Consider the following 12,145-nt stretch of genomic DNA (forward strand, 5'->3'; position numbering starts at 1 on the left):
GCATATGTGAATGGTGAACTCCCCAGTAGCAAATCAGGTGTAGTACCCACCCATGTATAGTAACAATTAGAGCTGAAGACAAGGGATAGGTCATTATGTGTTACACTAGGCACGGAGAAGATTCACTAAAATTAGTGAACATGCATCCAACAGTGAAAAATGAATATAAAGTAAATACATTTATTATAAAACCATGACACGCCAAACTTTTTCAGCAGTGGGTAGATGAGGGTGTTGATGCTAAGTGAATAGAAATTGGTGCTGAAAACCAAACTGATGAACATAGTGTAGCAGTGGTCACCAGAGTGTGGGCATAGAGAGAGGCATCTTCATAAAACAGAAGGTTCTCTATATAGTATTACATGTACTTTTCCCCTGATTGACAGTAATTCTATAGATATACATCTTTGGAGACTAATTCTCCAAAACATTGGCAAGAAAGAGAAATAACAGATTAAAACAAGGGTTTCTACATGAACAATGGTTGAGGTAAGCTAGACTTAAAAGACGTCAATTTGGATGATTTTGCCAAAGACTAAAGCTGCTCACTTACATTGCGATCCGATTGCTACACAGAACTGCTTAACCACCATTTCACAGGGCAGACCCTGGCTTGGGCACATGCAGGTGAAAAGATGATCCCTATCACTAGCTTTTTCACTATACCCAAATAGATTTTGATGGATAAACAAGCACACACAGATGGTGGTCATGTTGGTGTAAGTTAAGTTGCACCAAGTGGGGTGGTGTGTGCGAATAATACCACAGATCATTAGGCAAGTTCTGAACACTTGTATTTGTGAAGACAACCTGAAAACAACATATTGATGCCGTAGGAAGCTACAGCTACAGACGTTAATCTCCCTGTAATGCTTGTTGGTGATAACATGTTCTGCATAGATCTCATGCAGTGGACATCCGTCTATCCATCCGTTTAGAATGAAGTTTGACCAGTCTAATAAAAAGGTGGGTACATACCTTGAGATCTCCCTGAGATAAACAGTCTGCATAGCCCTCTTCAAATGTGGCTCAATGTTTCGCCACAGTTTATGTGAATCACTTTCCTTAGCTGAAGACAAAAAAAAAGGTACATAATGGGATATAAATACACAGAATCATTTCATAACAGGAATATCTTCCCAAATGCTTAGTGTTTACCTCCCATTAACAACAGTTTATTTCCGTGCAGCAAGCTGTAATATACTGCATGCAATGAAGATTTGATTTCTTACAGTATGACATTTACAAATCTTTATTTGGGGTTAATATCCTTCTTACATATACTGTATTATTAAGCATACATATAAACTGTTACCAAACCTACCTTCTCCTCTAACTACTGGTTCACAAAACTTAGGGAAGTTAAGTGCAGCCTGTATGAAAAACAAAAACAAAAAGTCATATGTAAACATAATACACACAAATGGTAATAAATCAAACTAAACACTGGGAATAAAACACATTTTACACCATACCACTTATTATACAAAAGAAGATACACATTTATGAATTTAGCTAATGTTTTACAAGATGAGGAAATGGAAGTCCCGTCACATGAATCCTGTACTGAATGTACTAATGATAGATCCTTTTTGTTTTTGGGCCCACAGTGGGCAGCGATACTATTCAGAAATTATTGCCAATGTTACTTTTCCTCCATCTACAGGGAAAGGTGTGACCTGTGGTTATACTGGATGACCGCTGTATACATTTTATGCCAGCTTACCTTAAACCAATTATTCCTCGTTACAATAGAACACAGATCAGTGGTCAGACACAGTCTTATTAAGTACAGTCCTCAGAGCATTCAGATGCTCGGGTACAAACCATGTTAAGAGACCATACACCAAACAGACTCCTCCTTTGATGGACCTTTATACTTGAAGCAGACTAGCCACCTTCATAATAATAACTGACAAAAGGGGAAGATCCTCTCTACACTGACCCATGTTAACCAATAAGATGCAATTAAGCATGCAAAGTACTCTGACAAATCCCTGACCTAAAACAATCTACCCATATCATGCAGCCATCCAGCTTAGTCATAAGAATACACCTTCAGGAAAAATGGCCCATCAGGAGTGGGGTATACTTATGTCCATAATATGTCCCCTTTAAAAGTATGACAGCAGTTTATAGCGGGCATACAAAATCTCGGTTTTATAGAAGAAAGTGGACTTCATGAAATTGGGGATCCTGACTCTAATATGTTATCTTCATGCATCCTTCGCATCAGAAGCTAAGATTGTAAGCTCAGCGATGTATAAAACTATATATGTGGTTAGAGAGTAACATATTTCCTAGTTTATATAAAAAAAAAGGTGTTTTAATCTTGAACCAATGCAAATAACAGCACAAGAGCTTGATGTTGCTTATTTCAGTGGAGTTAAACATAGAAAACATATCCAGAAGTCCATTCTAAGACCATAGGTGTGTACCATATGGACATATTCATTTTATAGAAAAGGGATGACCATTTCAGAGAAAAAACTACACACCATAAGTATTAACAAATAAAACTATAATAGCAAACAGTCGGCAACATACATATACACATAAACATTGTGTTACTCTACGTTACATGTTGGTTTGTGGTCAAAAGTGCCAGTAAGATTTACACTAGTCTTGGACACTTTAGACATGACTTCTCACCAAATGTCTAAGCTCTTTTATGTCCCTGCACACAGTGTAGAAGACGCCCAGCAGAATATTGATGTATGATGCATAGAACTCTGCAGAATAACCTTCAGGATAATCACTGGAGAGAATCTTCTGAAGTTCCGCTGGGAAAAATAAATAAATGGCTAATTGGTCACATGAACTTTGTTTTATATACAGTTAGTTGTATCTGACACCCCAAATATCCAGCATATTTGTTGGAGGACCCTGCTCCTTCCACTATCTAACCTTCAGTCTGTGGTTCCCTACTTACCTTCATTTCCCTTCTGACATAATGACATTTGCTCTAATCACATGCAACGTTTTACCCACTGCACAGGAGAAAAATAATTATACAAAATAAATAAATAATGCTCAGCACAAGCCTTCCCCCTATAGACATCCCCTTCCTTAAACCAACATTCTCCCATGTTTATCTATTTGGGTGTGGGGGTGAAATTCCTTATCAGTACTGACCTGTCCTGATGAGAGCTGGTGCACTGAATCATGCTTACTTCCCCTGCAGGGTCAAACTTATTGCAGGTCACACACAAATCTACAGCAGACACTGACCTATGGCCCTCGGCTTCAGGTAACAGGAGGCTCAAAAGTGATCAACTCCGTTAAAAAGTATAGAGCACAGTGCCCTCTATTACAAATAATTCCAGTAGGTAAACCCATCACATGGTATAACCTAGTATAGCGGATGACTCTACAGATATGGGTCACCTGCCTAATGGCCCCGTTCATCAGAAACCATAGACAAGACTTCAATCACAGTCTTCCCTCTACATTTTCTTTTACGATAATTCTTTTTTTTTTTTATACCAACCAACTTTCTGCCCCACTAAAATTATGAAGATGGTGTTGGGGTAGAGGGTGTGCTAGTTAGAGAGCCATGGCTGATACACAATTATTAATACAGGTCATATTCACATGCGATGACTAGGGCAACGTCATTCTAAATACACCCCTGTCTACAATTAAAAAAAACAAAAGAAAAACAAACAAACAAACCAGCACAGACTAGTTACAAACCAAATGACCACCTATGTCTCAATACTAATATTAAACTAATTAATAAACTGAATTTACGCTGCAAAACAAAGAAAAACTGCTTCAGACTAAATAGAGCAGAAATACCTTTACTGTAGTCCACAAAGTATATGGTTAATGGCTCCAGACAGCCAGTGTTTGGACGGAATGTTTCCCACACTATTTCAGTCAGGAAGATCACAGTTACGTTGCTACTGGTCTGGAATGATAAAGGGAATGTAAGTCACACAAAAAATCCTTCTGAAAATATCTAGATTTTTCAATAGCAAGCACAGTCAAGTTTTTTAATAATGAACCATTTTTAAAGATCTATTTAAAACCAGCAAAGCAGGTAAACTATTAATATCATTAACTTATGCTAATAATACCACTCCTTGAAATAATTAATACACAAATACCAATATACCAGAGATTAAGAGTCAAATACTGTTAGATAAGAGAATACGATATGAAATATACACAAGCTAAATAAATATGGGACATCCCACAATTTTGCTACCAGATCACAATTTAAAGAACGTGAATGTAGACCCCTCCTCCACCCTAGCTGGTGTTTTAGGTGTGGTATGTGTGCACAACGACATATTACAGCCAAAATATTTAATACATCAGATTGCCAGGAAAAGGATGATATATAAATTAACACCAGTTTTGTAGTATATCTGTGGACATATTCTTGCTCATGCTACTATGTAGAATGTATTATTCTCTCTCTCAAATGGAGGTTAAGTGAGCCTATCAGTAGGATCGCAGGTGTCAATAAGAATAATCATCATCTGCTTATTTATATAGCATCACTAATTCCGCAATGCTGTACAGAGAATGCATTCACATCAGTCCCTGCCCCATTGGAGCTTACAATCTAAATTTCCTAACATATACACACACATCATCGGATACTGGTGCGCCCTATGCTGCAAAAAGAGTCAAGCTGCGCGTACAACATTTTTATCTCACGGGACACCATATAACAATGACCTTTGCAAAAAGTACTGTAATATTATTATCTGGAACACGCCAAATGCAGGTCTCGCGCGCCCCAATGCAGGCCCCGCGCACACTGGCGCGCCCCAATGCAGGCCCCGCGCACACTGGCGCGCCCCAATGCAGGCCCCGCGCACACTGGCGCGCCCCAATGCAGGCCTCGCACGCGCCAACGCAGGCCTCGCGCACACTGGCGCGCGCCAACGCAGGCCTCGCGCACACTGGCGCGCGCCAACGCAGGCCTCGCGCACACTGGCGCGCGCCAACGCAGGCCTCGCGCACACTGGCGCGCGCCAACGCAGGCCTCGCGCACACTGGCGCGCACCAATGCAGGCCTCGCACCAATGCAGGCCTCGCGCACACTGGCACACACCAATGCAGGCCTCGCGCACACTGGCACACACCAATGCAGGCCTCACATACACTCTGATACACACAAACTGACTCACATTCTCTCTCTCATACACACACTCCCATAAACTTACCTGCAGTGCTTCCTCCATGGCTGTATAAGTAGAGGGCATGTCTGTACTCCGATTAGCTGAGAGACTGTGTTTGATTGGCTGACAGCCACTCGGCCAACCACAGGGCTACAGAGACAGTGAGGAGTTCCTGCAGAGCAGGAAGCTCCTCTGTATTACCAAGCAGCACAGGCAGCTCCTACATATATATGTCTGTGATTGCATTCTAGTCCCACCCATTAGCAAAAGGCAGCAGAGCAATTCGGGCAGTGGGGCTCACCGGGGATCTCCCCGGGACCCCGCTGGGCCAGTCCGACACTGCACACATCCAGCAACAGGGAACCCAAAGTTTCCTTTATTAGTAAATATGGCAAAATTACTCCTAGTCCTCCCTCACAGCAATGCTGAAGTTGAACGCGTGTTCAGCATAGTCCGCAAAGTGAAAACAGTTCAGGGGACAATTGTCTCTTACAATGTAAAATTTATTTGTTTGCAGTCAAACTGTCACCAATTCAAACCCTACACAGAGCTTTTGTGTAAAGCAAAGTCTGCTGCTTATCAACTGAGGTAATCAAGGAAACTGGGAAAAATCAGTGGTTTTGTGTTTTTGCTGGAGTTTCATGTTTATTCTTGTGAACTTTTATGAGGCTGCACTTTAAACAAGATTGTTTACTTTGATATAGTTTACATCAGGCCTGTCCAACCTGCGGCCCTCCAGATGTTGTGAAACTACAAGTCCCAGCATGCCCTTCCAGCTATCAACAGGTTGTCTACTGGCGAAGCATGCTGGGGCTTGTAGTTGCACAACACCTGGAGGGCCGCAGGTTGGACAGGCCTGGTTTACATAGAGAAGCTTAGTTATTTTTTGGGAATATGCAATTTTTGATATATAACAGATATCTGTCTCACACAACGCTATGTTTTACAGTTTTGTTAACTTAAGTAATTCTAAAGTTATCTTGTTCAAGCCATAATTTAATTTATTTATTTTAAAGTGAATAACTTATTGAAGTTATTTATATATATTGTTGATAGTGGGCAGGGGGGGGCAGGACACACCCAGTGGGGGGGGGGGGGGGGCGACGGTACACACCCAGTGGGGGGGGGGCGCGAAGGAACACACCCAGTGGGGGGACGACGACAGGACACACCCAGTAGGGGGTGGGGGGACACACCCAGTGGGGTGGGGGACGGGGACACACCCAGTGGGGTGGGGGGGGGGGGGACACACCCAGTGGGGACGGGACGGGACACACCCAGTGGGGACGGGACGGGACACACCCAGTGGGGACGGGACGGGACGGGACACACCCAGTGGGGACGGGACGGGACGGGACACACCCAGTGGGGGGGACACACCCAGTGGGGGGAGGGGACGGGACACACCCAGTGGGGGGAGGGGACGGGACACACCCAGTGGGGGACGGGACCACACCCAGTAGGGGGACGGGACCACACCCAGTAGGGGGACGGGACCACACCCAGTGGGGGGACGGAGGACGGGACACACCCAGTGGGGGGACGGACGACGGGACACACCCAGTGGGGGGACGGACGACGGGACACACCCAGTGGGGGGACGGACGACGGGACACACCCAGTGGGGGGACGGACGACGGGACACACCCAGTGGGGGGACGGACGACGGGACACACCCAGTGGGGGGACGGACGACGGGACACACACAGCCAGTGGGGGACGGGACGGGACACACACAGCCAGTGGGGGACGGGACGGGACACACACAGCCAGTGGGGGACGGGACGGGACACACACAGCCAGTGGGGGACGGGACGGGACACACACAGCCAGTGGGGGACGGGACGGGACACACACAGCCAGTGGGGGACGGGACGGGACACACACAGCCAGTGGGGGACGGGACGGGACACACACAGCCAGTGGGGGACGGGACGGGACACACACAGCCAGTGGGGGACGGGACGGGACACACACAGCCAGTGGGGGACGGGACGGGACACACACAGCCAGTGGGGGACGGGACGGGACACACACAGCCAGTGGGGGACGGGACGGGACACACACAGCCAGTGGGGGACGGGACGGGACACACACAGCCAGTGGGGGACGGGACGGGACACACACAGCCAGTGGGGGACGGGACGGGCCACACACAGCCAGTGGGGGACGGGACGGGACACACACAGCCAGTGGGGGACGGGACGGGCCACACACAGCCAGTGGGGGACGGGACGGGCCACACACAGCCAGTGGGGGACGGGACGGGCCACACACAGCCAGTGGGGGACGGGACGGGCCACACACAGCCAGTGGGGGACGGGACGGGCCACACACAGCCAGTGGGGGACGGGACGGGCCACACACAGCCAGTGGGGGACGGGACGGGCCACACACAGCCAGTGGGGGACGGGACGGGCCACACACAGCCAGTGGGGGACGGGACGGGCCACACACAGCCAGTGGGGGACGGGACGGGCCACACACAGCCAGTGGGGGACGGGACGGGCCACACACAGCCAGTGGGGGACGGGACGGGCCACACACAGCCAGTGGGGGACGGGACGGGCCACACACAGCCAGTGGGGGACGGGACGGGCCACACACAGCCAGTGGGGGACGGGACGGGCCACACACAGCCAGTGGGGGACGGGACGGGCCACACACAGCCAGTGGGGGACGGGACGGGCCACACACAGCCAGTGGGGGACGGGACGGGCCACACACAGCCAGTGGGGGACGGGACGGGCCACACACAGCCAGTGGGGGACGGGACGGGCCACACACAGCCAGTGGGGGACGGGACGGGCCACACACAGCCAGTGGGGGACGGGACGGGCCACACACAGCCAGTGGGGGACGGGACGGGCCACACACAGCCAGTGGGGGACGGGACGGGCCACACACAGCCAGTGGGGGACGGGACGGGCCACACACAGCCAGTGGGGGACGGGACGGGCCACACACAGCCAGTGGGGGACGGGACGGGCCACACACAGCCAGTGGGGGACGGGACGGGCCACACACAGCCAGTGGGGGACGGGACGGGCCACACACAGCCAGTGGGGGACGGGACGGGCCACACACAGCCAGTGGGGGACGGGACGGGCCACACACAGCCAGTGGGGGACGGGACGGGCCACACACAGCCAGTGGGGGACGGGACGGGACACACACAGCCAGTGGGGGACGGGACGGGACACACACAGCCAGTGGGGGACGGGACGGGACACACACAGCCAGTGGGGGACGGGACGGGACACACACAGCCAGTGGGGGACGGGACGGGACACACACAGCCAGTGGGGGACGGGACGGGACACACACAGCCAGTGGGGGACGGGACGGGACACACACAGCCAGTGGGGGACGGGACGGGACACACACAGCCAGTGGGGGACGGGACGGGACACACACAGCCAGTGGGGGACGGGACGGGACACACACAGCCAGTGGGGGACGGGACGGGACACACACAGCCAGTGGGGGACGGGACGGGACACACACAGCCAGTGGGGGACGGGACGGGACACACACAGCCAGTGGGGGACGGGACGGGACACACACAGCCAGTGGGGGACGGGACGGGACACACACAGCCAGTGGGGGACGGGACGGGACACACACAGCCAGTGGGGGACGGGACGGGACACACACAGCCAGTGGGGGACGGGACGGGACACACACAGCCAGTGGGGGACGGGACGGGACACACACAGCCAGTGGGGGACGGGACGGGACACACACAGCCAGTGGGGGACGGGACGGGACACACACAGCCAGTGGGGGACGGGACGGGACACACACAGCCAGTGGGGGACGGGACGGGACACACACAGCCAGTGGGGGACGGGACGGGACACACACAGCCAGTGGGGGACGGGACGGGACACACACAGCCAGTGGGGGACGGGACGGGACACACACAGCCAGTGGGGGACGGGACGGGACACACACAGCCAGTGGGGGACGGGACGGGACACACACAGCCAGTGGGGGACGGGACGGGACACACACAGCCAGTGGGGGACGGGACGGGACACACACAGCCAGTGGGGGACGGGACGGGACACACACAGCCAGTGGGGGACGGGACGGGACACACACAGCCAGTGGGGGACGGGACGGGACACACACAGCCAGTGGGGGACGGGACGGGACACACACAGCCAGTGGGGGACGGGACGGGACACAGCCAGTGGGGGACGGGACGGGACGGGACACAGCCAGTGGGGGACGGGACGGGACACACACAGCCAGTGGGGGACGGGACGGGACACAGCCAGTGGGGGACGGGACGGGACACAGCCAGTGGGGGACGGGACGGGACACAGCCAGTGGGGGACGGGACGGGACACAGCCAGTGGGGGACGGGACGGGACACAGCCAGTGGGGGACGGGACGGGACACAGCCAGTGGGCGGGGCAGGACACACCCAGTGGGGGGAGGGGACAGGACACACCCAGTGGGGGGAGGGGACAGGACACACCCAGTGGGGGGAGGGGACAGGACACACCCAGTGGGGGGAGGGGACAGGACACACCCAGTGGGGGGACCACACCACACCCAGTGGGGGGAGGGGACACACCCAGTGGGGGGAGGGGACACACCCAGTGGGGGGAGGGGACACACCCAGTGGGGGACGGGACAAACAGTGGGGGACGGGAAGGGACACACACAGCCAGTGGGGGACGGGAAGGGACACACACAGCCAGTGGGGGACGGGAAGGGACACACACAGCCAGTGGGGGACGGGACGGGACACACACAGCCAGTGGGGGACGGGACGGGACACACACAGCCAGTGGGGGACGGGACGGGACACACACAGCCAGTGGGGGACGGGACGGGACACACACAGCCAGTGGGGGACGGGACGGGACACACACAGCCAGTGGGGGACGGGACGGGACACACACAGCCAGTGGGGGACGGGACGGGACACACACAGCCAGTGGGGGACGGGACGGGACACACACAGCCAGTGGGGGACGGGACGGGACACAGCCAGTGGGGGACGGGACGGGACACAGCCAGTGGGGGACGGGACGGGACACAGCCAGTGGGGGACGGGACGGGACACAGCCAGTGGGCGGGGCAGGACACAGCCAGTGGGGGGAGGGGACAGGACACACCCAGTGGGGGGAGGGGACAGGACACACCCAGTGGGGGGAGGGGACAGGACACACCCAGTGGGGGGACCACACCACACCCAGTGGGGGGAGGGGACACACCCAGTGGGGGGAGGGGACACACCCAGTGGGGGGAGGGGACACACCCAGTGGGGGACGGGACAAACAGTGGGGGACGGGAAGGGACACACACAGCCAGTGGGGGACGGGAAGGGACACACACAGCCAGTGGGGGACGGGAAGGGACACACACAGCCAGTGGGGGACGGGACACAGCCAGTGGGGGGGGGGGGGGGCGACGGGACACACCCAGTGGGGGGGGGGGCGACGGGACACACCCAGTGGGGGGGGGGGGCGACGGGACACACCCAGTGGGGGGGGGGGGGGCGACGGGACACACCCAGTGGGGGGGGAGACGGGACACACCCAGTGGGGGGGGAGACGGGACACACCCAGTGGGGGGGGAGACGGGACACACCCAGTGGGGGGGGAGACGGGACACACCCAGTGGGGGGGGAGACGGGACACACCCAGTTGGGGGAGACGGGACACACCCAGTGGGGGGAGATGGGACACACCCAGTGGGTGGGGCAGGACACACCCAGTGGGCGGGGCAGGACACACTCAGTGGGCGGGGCAGGACACACCCAGTGGGCGGGGCAGGACACACTCAGTGTCTTTGTGATGTCATCGATGTTCTGCATTATAATGTCATACCTGCCAGTGTATAAATTGCTGTCTCCCTGCCCAGGGTTACTATTACCTGGGACAACCACATAAGGAAATGGCTGGCATTTTCACAGAAAAATGGGAAAACAGACAATATTATTATGGAGATATACTTGTCGAGGAGACATCGGAAGAGCTTGGTGGCCCCATTTCAAGATGAGAAGAAGAAGACAGCAGACTGGAAAAACTGATAAAGAAATGCTCAGCATTATATTGTTAGAAAATATATTTTTTATTATATTATTTTTTTATTTTATTTATATTATATTTATTTTTTACATTTACATTTTATTTATATATTTTTAGAAAGTATATTTCTTATTATATTATTTTTTTATTTTATATTATATTTATTATTTTATATTATATTTATTTTTTACATTTATATATTTTAAGTATATTTTTTCTTATATTATATATTTTTTTTTTTTATTAAATTATTTTTTTATTTTATTTATAATATATTTATTTTTTACATTTGTATTACATTTATATATTTTAACAAAGTATATTTTGGCCATTTAACTCTGCATAGCCTCTTAGTGCCCAGAGGGAAGGGCGGTCCTCGCAGCCATGGTTCCCCAGAGGTTTCCTCCACAGGGGGTTTTTCCTCTCCTGAGTGCTGAAGGACGACTCTTTGCGAGTCCATAGGCTTCCACTTATAGGTCAAGTTTCTGAGAGCCACGGGGCAGTTTTATAATGCAGAGTACACAAAAATTATATTTTATATTTTCATTATTTATATTACTATATTTTTACAATAAAAAAACAAAACTAAAACATTGGTTGTCCTCAAGTTTTTGAAATTGTATTTAACTGTGTGTTTAGATTATACAGTAAATGTGCTGTATACAATATATATTGAGATGTGACATATAGCAGGTGATAGGATCATAGTAAAGGATCATGACTACATTGTTACCAGCTTTCTTCAGGGCCTGCCTGAGGGTTCTGGATGCCCGTAGAGTGGACCCATCCCCCACAACAAATGCATAGGCATATAGGAATACGCCTGAATATTAATATGCAGGAGTATTCTCCAGCATTCAAATGTAGAAAATATATACGAGAAGGGGTATAACTAGATGCGGGTACACTGTTAGTGCATCCGCAAAGTTAATACTCCAAGCTCATACCCTAATGGCG

General features: G+C 51.9%; 1 protein-coding gene across 3 annotated transcripts in view; it reads right to left on the reverse strand.

The window, feature by feature from the left end:
- ORC5 (origin recognition complex subunit 5) overlaps positions 1-12,145 on the reverse strand; it is a 48,928-nt gene that overhangs the window by 7,753 nt on the left and 29,030 nt on the right. For all 3 annotated transcript variants that reach the window (XM_075213631.1, XM_075213630.1, XM_075213629.1), the window contains 4 exons: positions 3,802-3,913; positions 2,653-2,783; positions 1,325-1,373; positions 979-1,069 (listed from right to left, as the gene is read on the reverse strand). In XM_075213631.1, the coding sequence (XP_075069732.1) occupies positions 979-1,069; positions 1,325-1,373; positions 2,653-2,783; positions 3,802-3,913 (383 nt within the window). The remainder of the gene's footprint in view (positions 1-978; positions 1,070-1,324; positions 1,374-2,652; positions 2,784-3,801; positions 3,914-12,145) is intronic.

The sequence above is a fragment of the Mixophyes fleayi genome, chromosome 5 (genome assembly GCF_038048845.1).
Source record: "Mixophyes fleayi isolate aMixFle1 chromosome 5, aMixFle1.hap1, whole genome shotgun sequence".
Classification (NCBI taxonomy): domain Eukaryota; kingdom Metazoa; phylum Chordata; class Amphibia; order Anura; family Limnodynastidae; genus Mixophyes; species Mixophyes fleayi.